The sequence below is a fragment of the Balaenoptera borealis genome, assembly GCF_965194805.1.
Source record: "Balaenoptera borealis genome assembly, chromosome: 8".
In the NCBI taxonomy this organism is placed as follows: Eukaryota; Metazoa; Chordata; class Mammalia; order Artiodactyla; family Balaenopteridae; genus Balaenoptera; species Balaenoptera borealis.
The window spans coordinates 11,406,161-11,431,973 of NC_138865.1; the positions used below are offsets into that span (position 1 = coordinate 11,406,161).

At 48.3% G+C, this 25,813-nt stretch overlaps 1 protein-coding gene across 7 annotated transcripts in view; it reads right to left on the reverse strand.

Moving 5' to 3' along the window:
* The window catches only part of PTK2B (protein tyrosine kinase 2 beta), a 139,629-nt gene that overhangs the window by 59,971 nt on the left and 53,845 nt on the right, over nucleotides 1-25,813 (reverse strand). For 6 of the 7 annotated variants that reach the window (XM_082402767.1, XM_082402769.1, XM_082402771.1 and 3 more), the window contains one exon: nucleotides 2,528-2,768. In XM_082402767.1, the coding sequence (XP_082258893.1) occupies nucleotides 2,528-2,731 (204 nt within the window). In that variant the 5' untranslated portion in view covers nucleotides 2,732-2,768. Of the gene's footprint in view, nucleotides 1-2,527; nucleotides 2,769-17,801; nucleotides 18,366-25,813 lie in introns of those variants that run through there. The other variant, XM_082402768.1, reaches the window with a different exon arrangement.

Genomic DNA, 25,813 nt, shown 5'->3' on the forward strand with positions numbered 1-25,813 from the left:
CAATAGCTTCCAATGATTGAGCTCCTGCTATATGCTGGATGCTTCTCATCTATCATCTCTGATCCTTACAACAAGGTTACAGTGGGCATAATCCCCAAGTGAAGGGACTGAGCCAGGTTAGTTAAGTGTTGTGTCTAAGGCCATAAAACCAATAAGAGTAGAGCAGTATTGGGCTCAAAGTCTAGGTGATTCGAAAGCCATGGCTGTTTGCAATAAGCAGGTGACATGTTGCCTATAGGACACATTGGAAACAGGCAAAATCAGAAGGCTGGGACATAAACGCCTAGAAGGCTATCACTTCTTTCTCTGTTCTTTTTCCACCTCTGTTCTCACACCCCTCCAGGTAATGCCTCAAGAGCTAGCCATTCTTCTTAAGCTTGGGTCTCACTGCCCTTCCTGTAGGCTGTTGTATTTTTTCCCCTTAGACACCTAGCAAGACATCAGACAGCTCCAGGAAAGCTTCTCCCCTGCTTAAAAGCTGTGTGTTTCTAATGCCTGTCCAAATACAAATTCCTTAGCTTGATATTCTAGGCCCTCCCTTATTGGCCATCAAATTTCCTTTCTGATCTTGACTTTAGATACTTTTCTTTTTTTTTTTTAATTAATTAATTAATTAATTTATTTATTTATTTATTTATGGCTGTGTTGGGTCTTCGTTTCTGTGCGAGGGCTTTCTCCAGTTGCGGCAAGCGGGGGCCACTCTTCATCGCGGTGCGCGGGCCTCTCACTATCGCGGCCTCTCCTGTTGGGGAGCACAGGCTCCAGACGCGCAGGCTCAGTAATTGTGGCTCACGGGCCCAACTGCTCTGCGGCATGTGGGATCTTCCCAGACCAGGGCTCGAACCCATGTCCCCTGCATTGGCAGGCAGATTCTCAACCACTGCGCCACCAGGGAAGCCCCGATACTTTTCTAAATATAACCCACACTCCAGCCTCCCTGGAGGCTTCCATGAGCAGCCTCTCTGCCTTTGTTCTTGCTGCCCCCTCCTTTTGGAAAGCCCCCTGCTCTCCTCAGCGCTGCCTCTTCAAATCTACCAATCCTTTAGGGTCCCTTTTCACCATAATGCCACAGAACATGTCCTAATCTGGTCTAAGCAGATGCTCTTTGGGTTTCAGCACAAAAAGGCAGGGAGGTGCTCCGAACATGGGAATCAGGCTGCCTTCTGAAAATTCAACTCGTAAACCCCACAGTGGATGGCATCAGCTATCTGCGAAGATGATACACCCAAAGGAAGACTCAAGAAGTAGATAGTTAAGGAGACATGAAAACGTCCTCCTGGATGAAGGTGCCCAGGGCTTGCTCTCGGGACACAAGTGTACCTACGGATCTGGAACCATAAGATGCAAACAAGGCCCTAATCAAATCAGTTATAGGAAACAGAGGGAAGAACCAAACCATAATCAGTTGTGACAACTGGCTAAGACAGTGACCTAATCAATTACATTCTGCTCGGGTGTACTGAAGTACAGCGTGTGCTGTTACAGACAGAAGGCAGCCAGAGGGACAGACGTGGAGAGGTTGCTGCCAGCACCGACCAGGAAAGACGCTGACTGAGTTTGGGGGATGCTGACTTCCAGGGCAGGGAAGGATTAGTGATGAGAGGATTGGAGATGGTTCATCCAGCTTTCTCAGACCTGGGTGGTTTTCCCAAGGTTCCCCTGCTTCCTTTGTTCAAATTACAGACCCACTAAGCAACCTCTGGAGAATCGATTTGGCTTTCTTTTGCATCATCAGAAAGGAATATTCTGAGCAGTGGAAAGGGATATCCTCATTGTATCCACCTCATGGCGTTGTGGGGAGGATTCAATGAGATAATGTAAAGGGATTGATTCAGGCATGTATATAGTAATTATTCAATAAATGTAGGCATTTAAAATCAATCAGTGTATTGTGAATCTGCTTCTGACGACAAGTTCTTACACGTTTGGCTAAAGAGAACTGGCTTCCTGGTGTCTAGGTGCCCTGATGACTGTGGGTACCTGGATTTGCAAAACAGATTCCGAGGCCCTGGGTGAAAGTGAGCCAGCTGAAGTACTGCCTCAGAAAGGGCCTGGCAACCATGCCCCTGGTCGAGGGCATCTCTAGTTCATTAGCATCCTCTAAACATCTCACAGCTCCCTTCTGTAAGCACCCAGCACATGCCCTAAACCACTTTTGTTCTATTTTCAATGCAATCGCTTGTGTATTCCAATTCCATGAGAGTGTAAACCCCCTGAAGGGGGGGGGGCACTTACATCCCTTGCAGAGCCTCAAATGTCATAAATATTGAATGAGTTGAAATGAGATAAATCAAAGCTTGAGCAAATGATCTGGGGTTCAAACAAAGGCTACACAATCTGTGCCTCAGGCTGCAGAGCCCTGGAGAGGAGGCCTGGAGCCACAGGCTGAGAACATCCCTCCAGGGCCCCCAGCCCAGGTGGCGGATACAGGAGAGCCTGCTAGGCTGAAGGAGGGATGCTCAGCTGCCCAGGAAGGTGAGGGAGAGACAGACAAACGGACGGAGCAGGCAGCACCCACCACACTCACCCGGATCTCGGTCTGCACGGTGCATTTAACTAGTTTGAAGTTCTTCCCGGGGTTGAAGCTGTTGCTATAGAAGCAGACCTTGAGGATCCTCACGTCTTCCTTTTCCACGTCTACTGGCACTGCCACCATGGGCTCTGGGGGACCTTCAGGCCGACGTAACGTGCCCACCTTCACTCGGCTCAGGGCCTCAGAAACCCCGGACATCCTCTCAGACGGCAGCTAGGACCGGCACATCGCAGTCCTGCGGAGACAGCAGAGGGACAGCCCTGAAATGAGTGGTGTGGGCCCACACGCGTCATCCCCCAGGGACAGCACCCAACAAGCTCTGAGATCTCTGCAAAGCACACATCCTCCCACTCCCGAAAACCCCCCTTAAAGGCATCCGGCTTCACGGATGGGGAAGCGGAAGCACAGGGGAGCAGTTTGCGTAAGCGTCCAGGTATCGACCTGGACCCGGAGCTTGCAGGCTGTGAGCTCTCTGCTAGAAGCCCCCTCTCGCCATCGCTTTTCTCCTCCCACGCTGGCTCCCAGGCAAGGGGCCCACACTCTGCAAACGCAGCTCTGAGAGGAGGCAGCCCCAGCCTGGTTCCAAGGCACAGCTGAGCAGAAAAAGCGAAGAGTGAGACAGTAGAAAATAGCAGGAGAGAAACAGGGACAAGGGGAGAGAAGCCGAGAAGGAATCCAAGTGGAGAACAGGTGGCCTGCAGGGCACTGGAATGGGAAAGACAGGCAAGGGCCCAGGTTGGGGGGCCAGCCTAGCAGCTGAGGGCTTCGCCCACCCCCACCTGCAGCCGCCAACCTGGGCTTTCAGGGCTCGAAGCCTCAGTCCCACAGGAAGTCATCTCCCAGAGCATCATGCACCGCATGCAGAGGGACAGCACCCCGGCAGCCCAATGTGCGAGGTCTTTCTGCTGGGGGGAGAGGGGGTGGGGCTGGGCCTCCATACCCAGCCCAGTTCTGATGACAGTTTGGTTGATATCTACATAGACTGTAAGAGCCCTAGGAGTCTTTAGATCACCCCAAATCTCAGCCAGATTGGTCCTGGCCTCTTGATCCAACAACAAACAGCTCTGTAGGGTTTATTCCCACTGGTCTAAAGCAGAAATACCCAAAGGAAGCAATAGAAGTTCTATCTCCAGACTGGAGGTGTCGATCTTGGCTCCACATTAGGAGCCCCTGGGAAGCTGTCAAGAAAGTCTAAATGCAGACCCTGTGCCCAGAGATTGTCACTGAGGTGGTCCATGGGAGGCCTGGCATTGGTATTTTTAAATTTCTAAGGATGTTTCTAACATTCAGGCTGGGTTGGGAACCTCTTCTAGACTAAGCTTAGCTCTCATTTGGAACCCATTCTTACAGAAGCATCTCTCCCTTCTAACAGGAGACTGTGATTTTAGGGGAACATTCCTCAGACTAGGAGTTGGGGGCTGAAGGACGGAGTTGGCAAAGTTAAAACACAAATGTGACAAACGAACTTATTTACAAAACAGAAGTAGAGTCACAGATATAGAAAACAAACTTACAGTTACCAAGAGGGAAGAGGGGGGGAGGGATAAATTGGGAGATTGGGATTGACACATACACACTACTATATATAAAACAGATAACTATTAAGGACCTACCGTATAGCACAGGGAACTCTACTCAATACTCTGTAATGACCTATATGGGAAAAGAATCTAAAAAAGACTGGATATATATGTATATATATAACATACATTTTGCTGTACAGCAGAAACTAACACAACATTGTAAATCAACTAGACTCCAATAAAAATTAATTAAAAAAGTACAAATGTGGAGTCAAATATTTTAGATGTGGAAGCAAAGTCTATGTTCATTCAATCACACTGCTGGGCACTAGAAGAGAAACGTAGACAGTCACTAGCTGCAAGGAGTCATTCCTTTAAAAAGCCAGCGTGTATTATGAAGACATGAAAGAGATGCTATGAGGACAAGGAAAGAAGCAGGACGTGTCCCTTCCACCGGGGCAGGCAGACAAGGAGCAGAGCGCCAGCCTGAGCTCACCTGGGCAGGCAGAATTTGGGACAAGACAGATGGAGAAAAGATTATCCAGTCTGCTTTATTTTAGAGACCAGTATGTGTATTCTAGAAGCATCCATGCCTTCTTTCAATGTCTACTGGACCTGTCCCGTGTGCCAATCCTCTGCTACGTACTGGGTGTGTGTCTTGGTTTCCCCAGACCTTCAATAAGGAAACCGAGGAAGTAGCTTGAGAGGCAACCCCAGGAAACCTACTAGGGAGTGGGACGTGCGGGACAGAGAAAGGAAGGCGTCCTGTTATCAATGGAGCGATCGCTTGGACAACTGCAGAGGAACCCTGCTGGGAGCCCTGGGAGCGAGGACAGAACCCAGCTGCAGAGCCACTCCAGCCAGGGAGGGAGGGAGCCACGCCACTGCTTAACCGTCATTGTCCCAGCGTTTCCAGCCAGTTCTGCACAAGCAGAGTGGACTCAGAGCCAGAGGAAGTCCCCAGGCAAAAGGACGCAGATGCTGGCAGGGAAAAGTAAGCCGAATACCGAAATGGCGAGGCCCAAGGGGACATCAGAAGGGACCATGACAAACCTGCTATAGGATGTGAAGATGAGGGAAGGATGTCTTGCCCCTGAAGAGCATACACTCTAGTCATAGAGACAAACCGCATATATATATGTAACCATCAATAACACACACATATCTGGTCCTAGTCCTAGATTCAGGATCTCCTGTGTCTACTGAGCCAGGGGCCCCATAACCCCAGGGCATCTGTTTGTATAAACTAATTTCTAGGCAGGGGTCTCATGACACAGTTTTGTGGAACAGGCATCTGGGTAGGAAGGAAATGGAGCAGTATATGGTGTCTGTCCCCAGGGACTAGATCATGTCAATGGAAGCCAAAAGGCCTACACCCCAAAGACCATTTGGAAAATAGGGGTGCAAGCAGTGTCATCATGTTGACCAGTGGGAACGAGGACTCACAGCTGGAAGGAGGTCGTTATACCCACAACTGCAGGTCACACCACGTGGCTTCTGGACATCCACAGTGAAGGGGATGGGGTGCCATTCAGAAGATACCCCCCAGCCCAGGCAGCATTCCCACCCAAAGGGTACTGGTGCTGGTGAGCACACAGAGACACCCTGGGGACTCCCCGAAACACTAGGGGAGAGTTTAAAAGAGAACAGTTAAGTAGGAATAATATGTCAGTAAAATTCAAGAGATCTGGCTGTTACGATCTTGGAAGCTCCACTTTCACATGTGATGTGTGTCATTGGCTGAAGAGAAGAGTGAAGGAGAGAAGCCCTCTCTGAAAGGCAGAGCCCAGTATCAGAGGTAGAGCAAGTCAGAAAGCTTCGCCAGGAGAGAGGTCAGGGCAGAGTCTGCAGTGGGGAGGGGTTAGACCCCCACGGTGCTTTTAACCTTGCAGTTGCAGCCAGTGGTGCAATGAGATGCGGTACTTTTAAACTTGAGGAGCCAAGAGGATGTAAACATGTAACGAGGATGTGGAGCAACAGGAATGCTCATTTATCGCTGGTGCAAACTTCGGAAGACAGTTGTATGGTTTCTTACAAAACTGAACAGACTCTTATACGATTTATCAGTCATGCTCCTTGGTATTTACCCAAAGGAGCTGAAAACTTATGTCCACACAAAAACCTGCACATGGATGTTTATAGCAACTTTATTCATAATTACCAAAACTTAGAAGCAATCAAGATGTCCTTCAGTAGGTGAACAGATAAATAAGCTGTGGTACATCCAGACAATGGAATATTTTTTTGTTTGTTTAATAAACTTTTTATTTTAAACTAGTTTTAGATTTACAGGAAAGTTGCAAAGATAATACAGAGAGTGCTCATATACCCCTCACTCAGTTTCCCCTATTCTTAACATCTTACCTTACTATGGTACACCCAGACGATGGAATATGATTCGATGCCCAAAAGATATGCTCTATCAAGCCATGAAAAGGCATGGAGGAGCCTTAAATGCATATTACTAAGTGAACGAAGCCAATCTGAAAAGGCTACAGACTGTATGGTTTCAACTATATGACATTCTGGAAAAGGCAAAACTACAGCGACAGTTAAAAGATCAGTGGTTGCCAGGAGTTGGGGGAAAGGAGAGATGAGTCGGAGGAGCATGGAGGATTTTGAGGGCAGTGAAAATACTCTCCATGATATCATAGCGACGGCTACGTGTCATCATGCATTTGTCGGAACTCATGGAATGCACAACCCGACACTGAACCCTGATGCAAACTATGGACTTTGGGTGATAGTAATGCATCACTGTAGGTTCATAAATTGGAAAAAATGTACCACTCTGGTGGGGAATGTTGTGCTTGTTTGAGTGCAAGTGGTAGGTGGCAGATCTCTGGACCTTCCGCTCAATTTTGCTGTGAACCTAAAACTGCTCTGAAAAATAAAGTGTATTAAGGGGGAAAAAAATGTGATGATGAGAAACCACAGCCCGATAGTTGACTCCCCTTTCCCAGCCTGACTGGGCGGTGCCTGGCCCACGCAGGAGCCAGCCCGCACCAGACCCTGATCAGAGAGAAGTATTCATGTTCTACATCCAACCTAGACTGATACGTTGGCCATCACCAACACACTCGGATGACACTGGTTTCTTATCGTCATCAGTTTTTTCCTGGCCTTTCGTTCAGGAGCCATCATTCATAGTAGTCAACCTGGCTCCCACTGAAATATTTTAGCAAAGTCATTTCAGTCACCCGGGATCTATCTTTGCCTTCAGACCGATGCTGGTCCCTCAGGTCTGCCTTCAGTCCTTTGTAGTGGTAACCTTGGGCTATCCATTCCAAAAACAATTACAATTTAAAAACTTTAAAAGAAACATATGTGTTTTGCACAACAACCCTGGGAGATGTTCACAGATGATTATGACCATTTTACAAATGAGAAAACATACTCAAGAAACTTTAAGCCATCTGGTCAAGGATCGTGCTTGTTGAGTAGCAAACTCAGATCCCAAAGCAGATTTGAATCCAAGTTCAAAGTTTTTCCCACCTTCCCATGTGCCTTTGAAGAAAGTAGTATCTCTTGATACCACAGACGTGGGCACAAACTCCATGCGAGAAGAAATGTGTCAACCCAGCATGGAACACCCCAGTCTGTGAAGAATCCAGAGTCCTCCTGGCTTAGAGAGCATCACCCCTCCCCAAGCTAGGGCTTGGTCATGAGAGGTCTTGGAGGTGTTTGGCCAAAAGACCTCAGCCCAGAAAGGTGGTGCCCACATCTCTGCTGACACGTGGCAACTCCTTCAAGGGCATCCAAAACTCCCAACTGTCAGTACAGATCTGCAGTAAACTGCCAAGGGGTCCCCCAAAACTCTCTGAAGCAGAGTAACTGAAAGGTGTTATATACGGAAAGCCTCAGTCACCTGCCTTGGGGGTCTTGGAGAACACAGCCCTCAACGTCACGCACGGTCTTCCCTCCAGGCCCACGACGGCTGATTTCAAGCTACCAACATACGGCACTGGGCGTAGTTAGGAAGACATGAGAACGACCTGCTGACTCTAGCTTCTGTTTCTGGACCACAGAACTTGCCTGTTCCTCCAGACTTTGCCTGATTACTTGAATTTCTCATCAGTAGCTTGTCTCTGGATTTTGTTGATCACAAAGTCCTCTGACTCTAAGTGTGTGAGCCAAAACCCCTGCTCCTTCCTGCAGGCCGGACCTGGACCCCAGCCTGGCGATCCTTCCTCCCTACATGCTGGCTTGCCCTAGACCCTATGAGCACTGTCACGAGGAGAGACCGTCCGTCCCACGGCACTGGAGAAAACCCTGGCTCACAGCCACCGTGGGCTCCGGCTGTCTCCCAACCCCCAGATCTGCCCAAGGCAAAGCCAAAGAATAACAAACACAAGGAAATGGGCTCAAATTAAAACAGGAAAAGTTTTGATTGGCTATAAGAACGTCTTGGCCAAGACCTGCCAAGGGCACTGAGGGAAGCTGTACAATCTCTGAGTCCCTGAAGTCTTCAGGAAGAAAATAAATGACACTCTTCCTGCACGGCAAGACATTCACCTGCCTGAAGGGGGAGGGGAGACTGAAGCAGCACTGAAGTCCCTTCAGATACTCTGGGTTGTCACCGTCCCCAGGGCTGTGCTCCTGCTATGGGGAAGATGTCAGGGTTACAGGGGTCAACATCACAGAAAAATACACTCTTGATCTTGAAGACACTGCAAGGTAATGTTACATCTTATTGAACACCTACTGTGTGCTAGGGAGTTTATGTAAGTAACCTCTAATTCTCTAGGAGGATTCTGCAGGATAGCTAATGTTAGAGAGGTCTAGCGAGGTGACTGTCCAGAGCATACAACTGGTAAGCGGCAGAGAATTAAGGCCACCATGTTGCCAATGGCGAGAGGGCTGCTGGTGTCACGTCCTGCCACCATGCTTAGGACTTAGTGTCCGGCTCTGCCACCAACTGGCTCTGATGCCTTGAGACGTCACGCTGGGATGGGACAGAGTTCCCAAACAGCAGTTGGCAGCTGGATGATGGCCTTTGGTGATGTTTTGCCGTGTCCATGGCAAAATGAGAAAAATAAGAACACTGTAAAGAATCCATCATAAAGCTGAATGTATTCCATTTGAGAGGCAGTCTTTTATTTTAACTTTGTCTTTCCACCTTTTTTTTTTTTTTTTTGGTTTTTCAATGTTAATTCATTTATGAGATGACAACGATAGCCTTTACCAATTGGCCTCGAAGCTTGGCCTCTTCGGGAACCAGACTTGAGAGTGACGCTGGGAGTTCCAAGGGTAAAAGGCAATGTCTTGAGGATTGAAAGTTCTGCCCATGATTTCAGGGAGCACAGAAAGGGCACCATTCGTCAGGAAGGTGGCACGATGTCAGGGAGAAGGCGCACACATCTGACTCATTTGAACCTGGGTTTAAAACTCATGTCCTCGGGGCTGCCATGCTGCAGAAGTCTAGGCCGTTATTCACGAAGGATTTCAGAGCTAGGCAACGTGGTGGCCTTAAGTGTCTGCCACTTACCAGTTGTGTGATCTGGACAAGGTCACCTCTCTAGACCTCAGTTTCCTCTCTTGGAATAGGAGGCTAACATTCCCTATCCTGCAGAACTTTCTGGAAAATCAGAGATTACTTCTGTAAACTCCCTGGCACATGTATTTTTAAAACGCCTGTGACTTGGCAGAAGAAAGAACAAGAAACCCAATACCAGCGCCCACTTAAAAATATTAAACTGGCCCAGTAAGTCGAGGCTCAGGGGGTGGAGGCAGCCCCTCCTGTCTCCAGGGCTCTGAGGCTGCCTTTCCTCCAAGACCCACCTTCTCCACCTGCCGGGGCACCTGAAAAGAACACCTCTACCTCCTACTCTCTGCTCACATGGAGGGCCGTCGTCTGTCCTGAGAACCCACAGAAGCGTGGACCGAGGCCACACAGGACACAGTTGAAACACCAGCCCTTTGGATCTAGCAGAAGCCAGAATGTCATGAGACACACATTTTATTTCCACTCTGTCTCTGAGTCACTTCCTCTTGCCGTTTCCCCATCAACAAAATGGGGAACACATGCCTTTCCTCTGCAAAGGCCTGCTGAGAACAGCCACTTCACCAACTGGCAATGACCTTGCCGTTGGGGAGCCAGGCCTGTGTGTCTGGGAAGCTGGGCCCTACTGGCTCCACGCAGCGCTCCCTCCCCAGCCCCAAGCCCTTTCAAACCCCAGGTCCCATGAGGGCCGGGCACTCTGCCCGCCCCAGGGCCACCCAATCCATCACTTGGTTAATCCCCTCCCCTCCTCTCCGAGCGTCCCTCCCCATTACCTTGCAAAGGAAGGAGCCAGGAAGGTTGTGATTAGCACCAGCTATAATTCAATGTAATTCAAAAAACCTTTATTGAGAGTCTCCCACATTTTCAGCTCGCCACCCCCGCGCACACGACCCACTCAAGACCATTCTGTTGCCAGCACTTTGCGACCCAGAGGTCACCTGACTCGTAGCTGGCTCTCAGGGCACTGGGAGGGGGGCGACAGAGACGCATTACCTGTCCTTCCTTGTTAACAGAACCTCTGTTCTCTCACTGGTTCAAGGACTTTGATCCCTGCAGCAGGGCAGAGTTTTCTTACCTCCTGTGTGACTTCTGGGCGCCGCTAGCTCCCCAACCCTTCAAGAAATCCCATTCACCTTGCTCCTAGCCGGCCAGCTCATGAGTGATTCGGACTGGACTGTTTTTCTCCCCCCCCCCACCCCCCGCCGCCTTTCTTCTTTTTCCTCTTCGCCCCTTTCCCTCCTCCCCCACCCCTCCACTTCTCTCTCTCTCTCTCTGCCTTGCTTTCAGGAGACACACCAGACTCCGGAGGTATGAAGATAAACAAAAGTGGGAAGAGGGTCCCCGTCCAGCAGAGACTCACAATACCGTAAAAAGGACAAAGATTAGAGCAAAGCGGCCACCATATGATATGGGATCTAATAGGGGTCTCTGCTGGGTATTAGATGATCACAGGAGAGGACTTGCCTCTGGGGCCCCTGGATCTCAGGAAAAGGTGACACAGCAAGCTCAGGAAATCACATGCTATGATATAGGGCTGGTCAGGAGGGTGTTGAAGGGTTGCTGGGAAATGAGAGGAGATGGTGACAATATAAGACCCCATGGAGAAGCAGATTTTCACTTAAAAAATATAATTTTGGCCATAGGATGAAGCCAGGCATGAGCTAGGAGGCAGAAGAGTGGCTCACATAAGGCCTTGGCATGAATTTCACCAGTAATCCAGGGCAAAGATGGCCAGATCTGCAGCATTTGCCAATTTCTCTTGTGTAGATACTTCCATCATTGCTGATTTCAAGCTACCAACATGATCTCACTGACGGCAGACTTGGGGAGAAACGGGTGTTATGAGAGCTGATTGCAGCACCACACGGCCTGAACAGTGAGTGACCCAGGAGTAGGATGGGGGCAGATTCTATAGTCACTTGCTTCAAGCCTGCCTCTGTCCCTTGATGTTGTCTGGTCCCGGCAGTGGTATCGCCACCCAACACTTCAAGATAGCAATCTACAAGGTGCACGGCAGCACAGAATTTTAAGATGTGCTTCTTCCTCCAAGGAGCTCCTGTTACTTTCCAATTTCCTAAAAAGTTGTAATTTTCAAAGCCACACTCTGTCCTCGTTAACCTCAAACTAAATTCTTCTCCACTTCAAGTCCCAATCTCAGCCTCTTCCTTCTCTCCCAGCCTGCAGCTCCAGCAAATCCCATTTCCCTCTCTGCGTGCAATACAGAGTTGGTTGTTGGGCTGGGAAATTTGGTACCATAATGAGTCAGTGCTACAGTTGAGTATTTTGAGTTCTTCCCCATTTTCTTGAGAGGAAAATGAGGAGGCCAAGTGACAAGGAGGTGAATTCATAACTGGCCAAATGGTTTTTCCCAACAACTGCTGGTCAAGTGTCTGTATTAACCTGAGGACCTATGGCTTTTTGAATGGGTTCTTGTTCACGCCTCTTAATTTGGCATTAAGGAGTTTGTGGTTATCAGACAAAAAGCACCATGTTGAGCACAGGATTAGGGGAGACTGTGACTCTGGTTGAAGACCACAAAGGGCCCCTGACATCTGCACAGGCAGGCAAGACACGCCAAGGGGAACAGAATGCAAGCCAGTGAAATGGGATAAATGTGAAGTTCTTCACGTAGACTTTAAAAAAAAAAAAAAAAAAAATCTTCCCCAGTCTGGGATGAGGAAGATGTGGTTTAGCAACAGCATGGATTTAAAAAATGGGGTTTAAGCTGTGAACTCACTGTTAGTCACTATGAAATAGCTGCCAAAAAAGTTAACGTGGTTTTGGGGTTACTAGAAAATCCCTAAAATAAGGACAGTGATATTTCCCCCGGGGCGTGGAAACAACTGCATCTACAGAAGTGGTGGCCCACAGCCCCGAGGTTTGAGAGACTGTGTTCTGTGGTGAACGTCCCAGGACTTTCAGAGCATGGGGAGCCTGGGAGGCAGACCCTTAGGCTAAAGGGAGATGGGAGTCCTGGGCAGTGAGGACAGGATTGCTGGTTTCAAATGGCTGCAGGGCTGCCACTCAAGAGATGGACCCCACTCCTCCATCCAAGTCAAGGTTTTTAAAAAGCACAACAGGCTTGTTTGCAAAACTACAATAAGATATCACCTCACACCAGTCAAAATGGCTATCATCGAAAAATCCGCAAACAATAAATGCTGGCGAGGGTGTGGAGAGAAGGGGACCCTCCTACACTGTTGGTGGGAATGTAAACTGGTGCAACCACTATGGAGAACAGTATGGAAGTTCCTTTAAAAACTAAAAATAGAGCTACCAGATGACCCTGCAATCCCACTCCTGGGCATATATCCAGAGAAAGCTATGGTTTGAAAGGATACATGCACCCTAATGTTCACTGCAGCGCTGGTTACAATAGCCAAGACATGGAAGCAACCTAAATGTCCATTGACAGAGGAATGGATAAAGAAGATGTGGTACATATATACAATGGAATATTACTCAGACATTAAAAAGAATGAAATAATGCCAGTTGCAGCAACATGGAAGGACCTAGAGATTGTCATACTGAGTGAAGTACGTCAGACAGAGAAAGAGAAATATCGTATGATATCCCTTATATGTGGAATCTAAAAAGAAATGATACACATCAACTTATTTACAAAACAGAAACAGACTCACAGACTTAGAGAACGAACTTATGGTTACCGGGGGGAAGGGTGGAAGGAAGGGATGGTCAGGGAGTTTGGGATCGACACGTACACACTGCTATATTTAAAACGGATAACCAGGGACCTTCTTGGTGGCGCAGTGGTTAAGAATCTGCCTGCCAATGCAGGGGACACAGGTTCGAGCCCTTGTCCAGGAAGATCCCACATGTCACGGAGCAACTAAGCCCGTGCGCCACAACTACTGGGCCTGCACTCTAGAGCCCGTGAGCCACAACTACTGAGCCCACGTGCCACAACTACTGAGCCCATGCGCCACAACTACTGAGCCCACACGCCACAACTACTGAAGCCTGTGCGCCTAGAGCCCGTGCTCCGCAACAAGAGAAGCCACCGCAATGAGAAGCCTGTGCACCGCAACAAAGACTAGCCTCCGCTCGCCGCAACTAGAGAAAGCCCACGTGCAGCAACAAAGACCCAACGTAGCCAATAAATAAAATTAAATAAATAAATAAATAAATAAAATGGATAACCAACAAGGACCTACTGTATAGCACGGGGAACTCTGCTCAATGTTATACGGCAGCCTGGATGGGAGGGGAGTCTGGGTGAATGAATACATGTATATGTATGACTGAGTCGCTTTGTTGTGTGCCTGAAACTATCACAACATTGTTAATTGGCTATGCTCCAATATAAAATAAAAAGTTTAAAAAAACGATACAAAAAAAGAGCGGTGGTCTTTACATGCACAGAACACCCACCGTGCACCCCTTTCTAGAGTGTTTGCACCCTCGCTATCTTGCTCCTATCTCCCAAGGCAGACGCCACTCCCATTTGGAGGATGGGGAAAAGTGACCAAGCACTTTGCCTGGGGTCACTTTTCTTAAGTGGCAGCGGCAGGACCAGCCCTCAGATTTCCCATTTTAGCCCAGCAAACACAGCCCACAGCCCAAGTCCCACCACTAGGGGCTTTGTCTCCGCACAGCAAGGTGGTTCCAGATGAACACTGCTTTTCTGATATGGCCCCAGAATTCTGCTCACACAAAAACTTACACATAAACATCAGTTTCCAGCCCTGCAGCGCTAAAAGGAATACTGGCCTTTTATATATTAATATGTGTAATAATCATGGGGACGTAGAATTTTGTTATCTTTGACAATACATTTAATAAACAGAAAAAAAATTGACAGTGAAAAGAAAACTCAAGTACTTTTTTTTTTTTCAACCAGAAAGTACAAAGCCAGGTCTGACAGTAGAGGTATAGTTGCCTCATCCAGTACCACCTTAAACACAACCAAACATCTTCCTGAACAAGCTTCTCCACCTACCAACCCCAATCTGCTACTCTTTGCAACTCCAGTAGACACTGCAAATTTGCTTTCTGTAAACAGATATTCAAACCATTAAATAGGACGGTGCCCCCAATCTGTACACTGCAGTGATCAGCTTTCACTTTAGTGGGAATTTAGATGCTCCGTCCAGCAAACAGGATGCCACCTGTGTGTGAAAAGACTCGGGAAAATTAAAAATAGATGGGAAAATCCTCAGCAGTTAAAAATGCTAATAAAAACCACTTTGAGGTATCACTACAAACCTTTTAAACAGCCAAGATACCCGGAGAAAAATAATAAAATCTTATGTTTATGGGCTTGAAATGAAACTGGTACAATTGCCTGTTGATTCAGAACCGGCTTCCTGAAGAGCAAGCTAGTTGAATAGAAAACGACTCACGTGGGGCAGAAGACCTAGACAGACATTTCTCCAAAGAAGACATACGGATGGCCAACAGGCACATGAAAAGATGCTCAACATCACTAATAGAGAAATGCAAATCAAAACTACAATGAGGTATCACCTCACACCGGTCAGAATGGCTATCATCAAAAAATCTACAAACAATAATTGCTGGAGAGGATGCGGAGAAAAGGGAACCCTCCTACACTGTTGGTGGGAATGTAAATTGGTACAGCCACTATGGAGAACAGTAGGGAGGTTCCTTAAAAAACTAAAAATAGAGTTACCATATGATCCAGCCATCCCACTCCCTGGCATATATCCAGAAAAGACAAAAACTCTAATTCGAAAAAACACATGCACCCCAATGTTCATAGCAACACTATTTACAATAGCCAAGACGTGGAAGCAACCTAAGTGTCCATCAACAGATAAATGGATAAAGATGTGGTATATATATATATATATATATATATATATATATATATATATACACACACACACACACACACACACACACACACACACACACACACAATGGAATACTACTCAGCCATAAAAAAGAATGAAATAATGCCATCTGCAACAACCTGCAGGACCTAGAGATTATCGTACTAAGTGAAGTAAGTCAGACAGAGAAAGGCAAATATCATATGATATCACTTATATGTGCAATCTAAAAAACAGTGCAAACGAATTTATCTACAAAACAGAAACAGACTCACAGACATAGAAAACAAACTTATGGGTACCAAAGGGGAAAGGGGAGGGATAAATTAGGAGTTTGGGATTAAGAGATACACACTGCTATATATAAAACAGATAAACAACAAGGATTTACTGTATAGCACAGGGAACTATATTCAATATCCTGTAATAACTTATAATGGAAAAGAATCTGAAAAAAAATTCACACACACACACACATGTGTATAACTGAATTACTTTGCTGTACACCAGAAACAAATACAACACTGTAAATCAACTACACTTCAATAAAAAACAAACAACTCACATGTATTGGCTTGGCCACCCAACTGTGGGAATTGCACACCCCACATATCTAAAGAGGAAGCAAGGATCACATGCACGAAGATGTTCATAGCCGTACTATTTATAATAGAGAGAAAGTGAAATCAGAACAAAATGTTCAGGGAAATGCTGAGGGGGGAAATTCTAAGCAATATCAATCATGATATACTCCATTAAAAAACATGAACAGTGGTGATTCATGAAAATATTTATATTAAAAATGTTAAGTGACAGGGAATGAAGTTCACATACTGATTATAACTATAACTACGTAAAAATGCATGTACGTTTAGAATTACATACAGTTAATAGACCTGAAGTTTTGCTGTTATGTTGGTTAAATATATATAAACATTAAGTGGCTTCCACGAGGCCAGATGCTGGCCCTCTTTCTCCTTTCAACCTCTAGCTCCTCCTCTGACAGCCTGACTTTCTTACTTTCTGTACTCTCCACGTAGCCCAGAGTGGCCAATCCTCTTACCCCAGAGTTAGGCTAGAGAGCAAATAGGCCCCAAATCTAGATGTCAGGACTTCCCTGGCGGTCCAGTGGTTAAGACTCCACGCTTCCACTGCAGGGGGCGCAGGTTCGATCCCTGGTCAGGGAACTAAGATCCCGCAGGCCACCGGGCCAAACAGGAAAAAAAAAAAAAAAAAAAAGGAATTGGGGTGAATAAGGCAGAGAGAAAGCTCAATAAAATCTGTCAAGAGAAACTGGGACTACAGAAAGTTATCCTTAACCCTAGACAGTCCTCCAAGAGACCAGAGCACCTGCCAAGGCCTGGGGGGGTCCTCGCCACACTGTGACCTTGATTCTGTCCCCAGCCCTGAGCCCCTGAGCCCGTGTCCCCTTCCTTCTCCTCCCCTGCACGCCTGCAGCAGGCTCACCTCTGAGAACTGACAGCGGTTAACCCAGAGCCCGTTCAATCCTAAGAAGAAATTGAAAAGGTAGGTACTGTTAATCACCCATCTCAAGGATGGGGCAGCTGAGGCTGAGCGAAATGACTTCCTGAAGATCACAGGGCAGGTAGAGACCAGACTGGAATTCCCATGTTGTCCCGAGGGCTCCGGGTGTGGGCTCTTTACTGCCACACCCTGCAGTAATGGGTCTGGGACTGCCGGAGAAGGAGGCCTCCGCCCACAGACAACCCCAGGGCTCTGGATTCTAATGGTGAGAACAGTGGACTATTTGACCTGACACATCACCCCTAACAGCACTTGGACCCGGCCTTCCTCACCTGGCTGTGGGCACATGTGTTAATACACGTCTAGACAAAGATTCTCTCCACGACCAAACTTCAGTCAGGCTCCTCTGAACCCTCTGCTCTAGTAGGCCTGGACGTCGGCTTCCATCTCTGTCTTTGCAGAGTCCGGCTTTAGCAAGAATCCCACTAAGTGGGTTTAGCCAGAATTCCCCACCTTCTATAGCTGCCCATCCCCACCCCCCAGGTAACGTCTGGTCACTGGAGCCTGTCTTCAGTAAGAGTCCTGTTAGGTCAACTTAGAAAAGGAATACCCTGCCCCCTCACCCTGTCCATCCACTGGCCACCCCACCAGCACCGCCACCCTGGTCCTTGGCGATCGTTTCCACTTTTCCTTGTTTTATTTCAATTTCTTTCCCCTACGGCAAAACTCCACTGTAGTAGTTTCCCTGAATAAAGTCTGCCTTACCATTCTTTAGCAAGTATCTGAATAATTTTGCTTTAACAATATATATGTATGTATACGTATATATATATATATCCCAAGTCTCAGTCCTGTCTTCCTCTCCATGAATGGAGACCTCTGGGCTGAGGCCCAGCCATCTGTATTTTTAAATCACAACCCAGGTGATTCTGATACATACCAGTGAGGGTGCAGAACAGCTGGTTTGGCCCTTGTCTTGCTGGTGAGCATGGAGTTTCAGAGAGACTAAAATGCAAGGCCTCTCGGCTGGAACCCAGGTCTCCCCATTCCCAGGCTGCAGGCTCCCACTGGCAGGGTGGGGTCTGACAAACACTTGGTGCCGTGACAGACCTCAGTGAATTACGATTCTTAAGTGTGGGACCTTCCTGGCTGTCTCTGAGACGGAGTCCAGAGCACAGTGGTGGTTTCTGTTTTAGTTTCTTACTGTTACCCAAGCCTATTATTGAGAAATGGGCAGAAAGAGCAGAAACAGGTGGCTTCAGTTATTCGGAGCTCAGAAAAATCAAAAAATTGGGGGGAACTCTGGCCTTTTCGAACTCTGGCCACAGTAGTTCCAAGGGAGGGAAACCCTGAGTACGGTGGCAAGAAATCCCCCGGCTTGTAGCTCTTCTCTCACAATGTTCTCAACCACTTCTCAAAGTGTGGTAGGAATTTTTTCTCGCCTGGTTAGAAAAACAAAATAAAATACAAAGGGAAATCCCAAGCCAAAATTTTCTGAGCCCGAATGGTAGCAAAATTGCTGTTATCCTTTTAGAGAGCTATGGAAGAAAAAGCTCTCATGGACCCAAAGGCAGGCATACAAACTTGGAGCCAGGTGGCTAGGCTAGGCTGGGGAAGAAATGACCCTTAGGGACCCAACTGTGGGTCACAATTTGAGTAGGAGGCCCTGAGAATGGGGGTTTATGGGCAGGTAGCTCACAATGTGCCATCAGAAAAAAAAAAAGAGAAGGAAGGAAAGAAGGGAGGGAGGGAGGGAGGAAGAAAGAAAAAGAGCGAGCCTCACGTTTCCCCATAGTTCTGTCTTTCTCACCCAGGTACAGAGCTTCACTCATAAATCAATTCCTGCCGTGTTCTAAAAGGTACTTGTAAAGAGACTACTTAGGCATACACAATTAAAGTAAAATAAAAAAACTCCAAAGATTCTATGCATATTTGCTACACAAATACGCGCCCACGGTTATAGCAAGGTGTATGCAGAAAAGAGAAATTAAAACAGTTGTGGTAGAGAGGTAATTAAGCGTTCCACTTTAATGGGTTTGGTTTCAGTGATAAATGCTTCTCAAGAGTCACTTAGGCTACCTCCCAAGGTACAGTTGATCCAAACCTGAAAATATCCAGGACCCCCCTACCTACTTCCAGCCCCAAGCGTTTGTGCTCCCTAGAAGACAGGTAGGAAATGGGGGGGGGGGCAGTCAGAATCCTGGGCTCTCTTTCTACAGGAATCATGAATCTAGCCCCCCCCCAAGGTCGGATGTAAGTCTATGTTTGGCATAACGGTCCTCAGCCCTTTCTTCCTTTAGCTGTTCTTTCACTGAGGTTTCCGAAGCACACAGGAAGTCAGAAAAAAGAACAGCCAACCCACTTGTCCACAGCTTCACCGCAGACCTGGAGGGACAAGGCACAGCAGAACCCAGAAAGGGCCCCGCGTCAGAGGAGGGGCTGGGGGAGCCAAGAGCCGTCGGTGGGCCCTCCTCACACCACAGGGCAGGGGTGGGAGCCGGCAGAGATGGGAGGGAGGGCGGTGAGGGTTATGTTCACAGCCGGGCCTTCCAGAGTCCCCAGAGGAAACCAGTTCTAGTACTTCTCTCCTGTTGACTGAGAATTTTCTCTTTTTCTAATTAATTTTTATCAGAGTATAGTTGCTTCCCAATGTTGTGTGAGCTTCTGCTGTGTAGCAAAGTGAATCAGCTGTACGTATTCGTATACCCCCTCTTTTTTGGATTTCCTTCCCATTTAGGTCACCACAGAGCACTGAGTAGAGTTCCCTGTGCTATACAGTAGGTTCTCATTAGTTTTCTATTTTATACATAGTAGTGTATATATGTCAATCCCGATCTCCCAATTCATCCCACCCCACCCCCCTTGCCCCCTTGATATCCGTACGTTTGTTCTCTACGCAGAAATAGAGACACAGACGCTGAGAATTTTCCGGTTACCTCACGTACACCCACAAAAGCTACAGCATTTAAAATCTTTTGAATCACAGCTAACCTAAATGCCAGAAAGATACTTAGATAACTCAGTCAAGTCACCTCACCTCCTGGGACCTCAATTTTCTCATCTGAAAAGTGAGGGGATTGAGTGAGAAGAATGTTTTTTCCAACAAAGTCTTGAGCACAAATGTTTCAAACTCTACCAGTGGCTCCTGGGGTGGCTTAATTCATTGTTTGGCTGAAATGCTTCCATGTTTATAAACCCCTCCAAAACACCTTTCAGTGGCCCTGAATTCCAGGCTAAAGCCGCTGGACCAGATTAGATGCTTCCCAAAATGCCCTCTTGGATATAAAAGTCTTGGAGCTAAGATCATTAGCCCCAAGGAGAGACCCTGGGTCATTGAAACAGGAGCAGGGAGGGGTAAGTCATTAGGACAAAAAGAAAAGGAACAATCTGGGATATTGATGAGGGAGAAAACATAACAACTCTGATTATAAATTCATTGGTGGTGAGAACCAGAGCTGAAGGGACTCATAAATGATGTATTTTTACCTCCTTTGTCTTACGGGTGAGGAAACTGAGGTCAGAGATGTCAAGGGACCTTCCCAAAGACACAGAGCTGAAATCTTGATGTGGGGAGCAGAGCAGGGACCCTTTGATGCATCAACCACAGGACTGGAGGACCTGAGTTTTTGTCAGGAGGTCCATCTCACCCAAACGAAATCCCCTGTGGGTGCTAGAGTCCTGGTGACCCCATATGGACTGACTACTCAGGTGATGCCAGCCGGGCACAGAGTTAAACAGAGGAGGCCTCTGCCTTCTAGAACTTTCTGCATCTGGTTCCAACACTTCGGTGGTCTTTACCTCGCCCTGCCCATGGTGGACTGCCCTCTTGGGAGAGGTTTCTTCCTGCCCAGAAAGGGAGTCTACATTTTAATGGCGGCCTAAGGTAGAAGTCCTCTCCCTTCACACATGTAGTAGCAAGCGACAGTCCACAGACCACCTGTCCTTCTCCTTTCTCCTCTCTCTGGAGGTGGTACAGGCCCCTTTACAAGGGAGGGGACACTGGCTCAGAAAGGGTAAGGCCCACGCTCAGCAGGAGGCAGAAGCGGGGCCAGAACTGAGGCCTCCCAACCAGCAGCCAAAGGAGGCCTTCCGGGAGAGGAAAGTTTCATATCATACTGGGCACAGAAGAAGCATGTATTTGGAGGTCTGCCCCCGCCCAGGCAATTCAGCTGGGACAAATCCTGTCACCTCCCTGAAGCTCACTGTTCTCACCCACAGGAGCTGGGTATGTTAATACTATCTTCCCTGAACTGTTGTGAAGATGAATGAAAACAATGAATATAAAAACACTTGGTAAACTCCAAATCCTCAACATCAAGCATCGGTCATAATCACACCTCATCCGTGATCCTCTGGTTCCTTCAAGTGTTTACGCAAACGTTTCCATGACAGAGACTCATTCCTGTCAAAGAAACTCATTTGTCCCATTTTGGGGCCGTTTTCAGTACTGGAGAGGTCTCTCCTATGCTGTGTTAAAGGAGTTTTTCTGCAGCTTCGACCAGTAGGTGCTAGATCTGCCTCAGGAGCTGCCAGGCATGAGCCCTGCCCCCTCACCCCTGCTTCGCACAGCCAGTCCTGGTTCTAAACACAAGGCTGCAGAGAAACATGCGGGTTTGGGGGACTCACAGATCATTCTACACCAGGACCACCCGCTGCACATACACACTTTAATGCCAACCTCAAGAAGCCCGTAGAAATCGTTTGGATGAGCTATGCCAACACCAGTGATGGGAACCGGCTGCCTGCAGAGGCCACTCAACCTCCAGCGGTCAAGGCCCCCAGGGCCTGCCCAGACGTGCCTGGCTTGAGCCTGCCCCAGCTCCCAGCTGTCTGGGTCTAGACTTAGGTTCTTAGGATTTTAGAGCTGCATATGGGCTTTGAAGACCATACACGCCCAGCCCTTCTCCCACGGCCTTGCAGTCACCGATGGGGCTCCTGGGAACACTCAGTCCACTGTGAACACTGGTCCCTGCTCATCCTCGAGCTGAGGTGACAACCACACCCCCCTTCATCCCCACAGCACTGGCTGAGCAAACAACCTCCCACTCGCGGGTTCTATTCTCGGTTGTCAACATCGCCATCACCATCCCCATTGTCTGCCAAGTGTCTAATTGCACGTGGCTGTGTGCCAGGTGAGGGGAATAAAGGACCCAGAACATGGGCTGCCCTGTGTGCTGCTGCAGCCCACGGCCCTTCTGAGAGCAAACAGGTTGTAAGGGCAGAATGCTGCACCAGACGTGGATGGACACGGTGCACTTGTTACATACTCTGGGCTCACCAAAAGTGGGGAGCAGGGCTAAGTGCATAACTGGGGGTGGGGAACGGGGTGGGGAGAGGCTCACTGTGGGCGAGACATGTGGGGGAGAGGAAAGAACTCAGCCCCAGGAGGCAGGGCCATGCGCTTCCTATGCTGAAACCCTAGCTGACACCCAGGACCTCAGAATGTGACTGCATTTGGATTTAGGGCCTTTAAAGAAGAAATGAAGGTAAAATGAAGCCATTAAGGTAGGCCCTAATCCAATCTGATTGGTGTCCTTATGAAAAGAGGAAATTTGGGCATGCAAAGAGACACCAGCTGCATGCAGAGAAACAAGCCTGTGAGAGAAGACAGCCGTCTGCAAGCCAAACAAGAGGCCTCAGAAGAAACCAACACTGCTGATACCTTGAATCTTGGACTTCCAGCCTCCAGAGCTCTGAGGAATAAATGTAAGCCCCCCAGTCCGTGGTATCTATTTCTGGCAGCTCGAGCAGACTAACACAGGCAGGAGATGTGAGTTCTGATTCTCACCCCTTCCCTCCCCACGTGGACCAGCCTGGACAGACCAGAACACTGTGGAATTTAGCATCCGAGACGGTCTCTAAGATTCCCCAGTCTGGATGCTCCTCAGGGGCAGACTGTCACGAATACAGGCGGCTCACTCTAGATCTATCGGGTAGAATGAGTGGGTGGGGCAGAGGAAGAGGAACCTCTATTTTAACAGGAAGGATGACATACAGCAGGTTGGGAATGACTGGATCACAGTTGATAAGCCTGATACCAGGGAGGGAGAAAAGCTGCCCAAGTCAGACCCTCAGAGCAGGGCCAACAAAGCTGGGACCTGCGTAGGGGCTCCCCGTCGCAGGCTGCACCTGCTCTAAGATCCCGGTCCTAGGTCTTCCTTGTGCATCCAGGGCAGAGGAGGGGGAGTCAGGAGCTTTGCTGTGCTGGCAGGAGCTGCGCTTCTGACCTGCCCTGGGGACCCCGGGTGCCGCAGGCTACAGGCGTTTCCTAGTCCATGTTCTCCTATCGTGGACTCCCACGGATGAGGATTCTCTGCCTTCTCCCTCCAGCCCCTTCCAACCGCAGAGAGCGGCCCGAAGAGCACCGGGTTCCGGGCCCTGCTCTGCAGTGAACCTGAGACTTTGACTAAGTCCATTCACCTCTTTGGGTCCAGGGTCCCCCTCTGAACAAAGAGAGACTAAGGCTGGACTCTTGGGTCACTTCTCGCTCGGAGGTGCTGTCTGATAGACAGCACCTCTGGGCTGGAAGGAAACAGGCAACACCTCGTCTGGCACTCCCCTCCTGGTGCACCTGGAGGAACCCATCTCCTCAGCCCTCGGGCCCATGGGCAGAGCCTTGTTAATAACCGTGTTTCCAGGTTTCTGTATTTGGTGCTCTGAGCCCTGGGGCCTTGCTGACTCTGGAGGGACTGCTCCTCGCTCTGTCAGCAAATTCTTGAGTAGGTGCCTTTCCTGTACAAACCAACCAATCCAGAGCCCCTAATCACCCCGGAATCACCTCATTTACTGGGCTCTCACGCTCTGGTCACTAACCCCCTGCCCTAATCACCCCAGGGCCAGGTACCAGACAACCAGGGACACTCCCCATGTCCCAGGGCCTGCTGAAATTATTCAAAATAGCTAATCCTAAACTTGCTTACCCGGTTTTACTTGTTCCTTTCCAGGGAAATCACATGGAAGGATTTTTTTAAGATTTTTTTTGGATGTGGACCATTTTTAAAGTCTTTATTGAATTTGTCACAATATTGCTTCTGTTTTATGTTTTGGTTTTTTGGTCGCAAGGCATGTGGAATCTTAGCTCCCAGACCAGGGATTGAACCTGCACCCCCTGCATTGGAAGGCGAAGTCTTAACCACTGGACCTCCAGGGAAGTCCGTCACATGGAAGGCTTTTGCCCACGTTTTTCCCTCACTCCCTCTGCCTCCTGACGCTCCCTGGTGCTTCCCTATGTGAACCCCCAACGTGGCATTCTCTGCCTCTTATTTTAGGGACCCGTGAGTGTCAACTTCTTCCTGCAGGACAGTCATCTCCGTGTCTGCATGCCTTTCCAGACCTGCCTAAAATTAATCCCTGGTCTCCTCAAAACTGCCATGGCCTGGAACTCTAGGCCTGTATGCAACCCCTTTTGGGGTTAAAATCCCCACTAGTTAACCTCCCACGTGTCCTACAAATATTTTCACCGTCTACATGTACCACCCACGAAGGAGGTTTGGGACCACTGATCCAGTCAACCTTCAGTCTAACCATCAAATCCCCTCTGTAGCCTCCACTGCCCCCTCAGCCATGGGGCCTTACTGCCTTACGCACTAGGCCTTTCTACTTCTAAGGAGCCCTCCTTGCTAGAAAAGTCTGCATTATGCTCACCACAAACCTGCCTTCTCATGGCTGTTGGTCCCTGGTTGGATTCCTGCCCTCGGGATGTACAGAGTTGGTGCAATCCTGCTTCCGATGACATCCCTTCAGCTTCTTAAAAGCAGCTCTTGGTTCCCCTAGAGGCATTTCTTCTTCCAGCTAAATACCCCCGGTTCCTTCATTGTGCCTCATCAGTGGAAAGTCATGTTTTTCATGATTCTTTGACTCTAGAAGATTCCATCCTAGGGCCCAACTCTGAGCATCAAGCTTGAAGGAGAAGAAAAGACACCCTGACCTTAAAGATGCCCGACTTCCATGTGACCACTTCTTCTAGTTTTTCACAAGATTTTGAATGTGAAGTCTAATTTTTAAATGTTGATACAAACTTATAAAACATGGCAGCAGCATGGAGCTGCTGGTCCTCTCCCAGCCACTCGCTCAAGGCCAATTCCCTCTGGATGGCTTGGCTACTCCCTGGTTGGAGGGGATCTTAAGTTTTCCCACTGCCACCTAAGGCCCTTGTCAGTCAAACAGCTATGGAAGGTCTGTGGTCACAACGACACTTTGGAGAGAAGCTTGTGAGGGAACCGAGGCAAGATCTCGGGTGTGTACTTTGCCTCCCCCTCTGCTCTCACAAGGAGATGACATATCATGCTGTTGGCATGGGCTCTCTGCTGGGGGCAGCGGGGGAGCCCTGATGTTCAGGTCGGGTGTCTTTTCTCCTACAGCAGGAGTGGTAGTAACAGATATGAGTGCAGTGGGTCAGATGTGGGTGGTGGAGGCTAAGCCAGCAGGCTGGGGTTACCCAGGCTGGGGGGCAGCCCTGGCTCAGTTGTCTAACCTCTACGCGACCACTTCTATTTTTTCATGAGAAGCTAGAAATTCAGACTTTTAATGTGAACTCTTTAAAATATTGGCAAAAACTTACAAAACACAGTGTAAACTATCAATAACACATCTTCACAGAGCCCCAGGAAAACTAGTTTGCATCCTGTCCTGATCTCAGCCAGGGTTACCTTCCCCTTCAGGGCTGGGTGGTCGCTCAGTGATTCTCCGAGGGCTTTCTCAGCTACAACATCCTCCAGCCACGGGTCCCTTTGCTGGCTGATTTTATGTGCCAACTTGACTGGGCCACAGGGTGCCTAGATATTTTGTCAAAGATTATTCTGGGTATTTCTGTAAGGGTGTTTTAGATTGAGGTTAATTTGAATTGGTAAACTGAGTAAAGCAGATTGCCCTCCCTAATGTGGGTGGGCCTCATCCAATCAGGTGAAGTCCTAATGTTTAAAAAAATAAAAAATAAAAAATAAAAATAAGGGC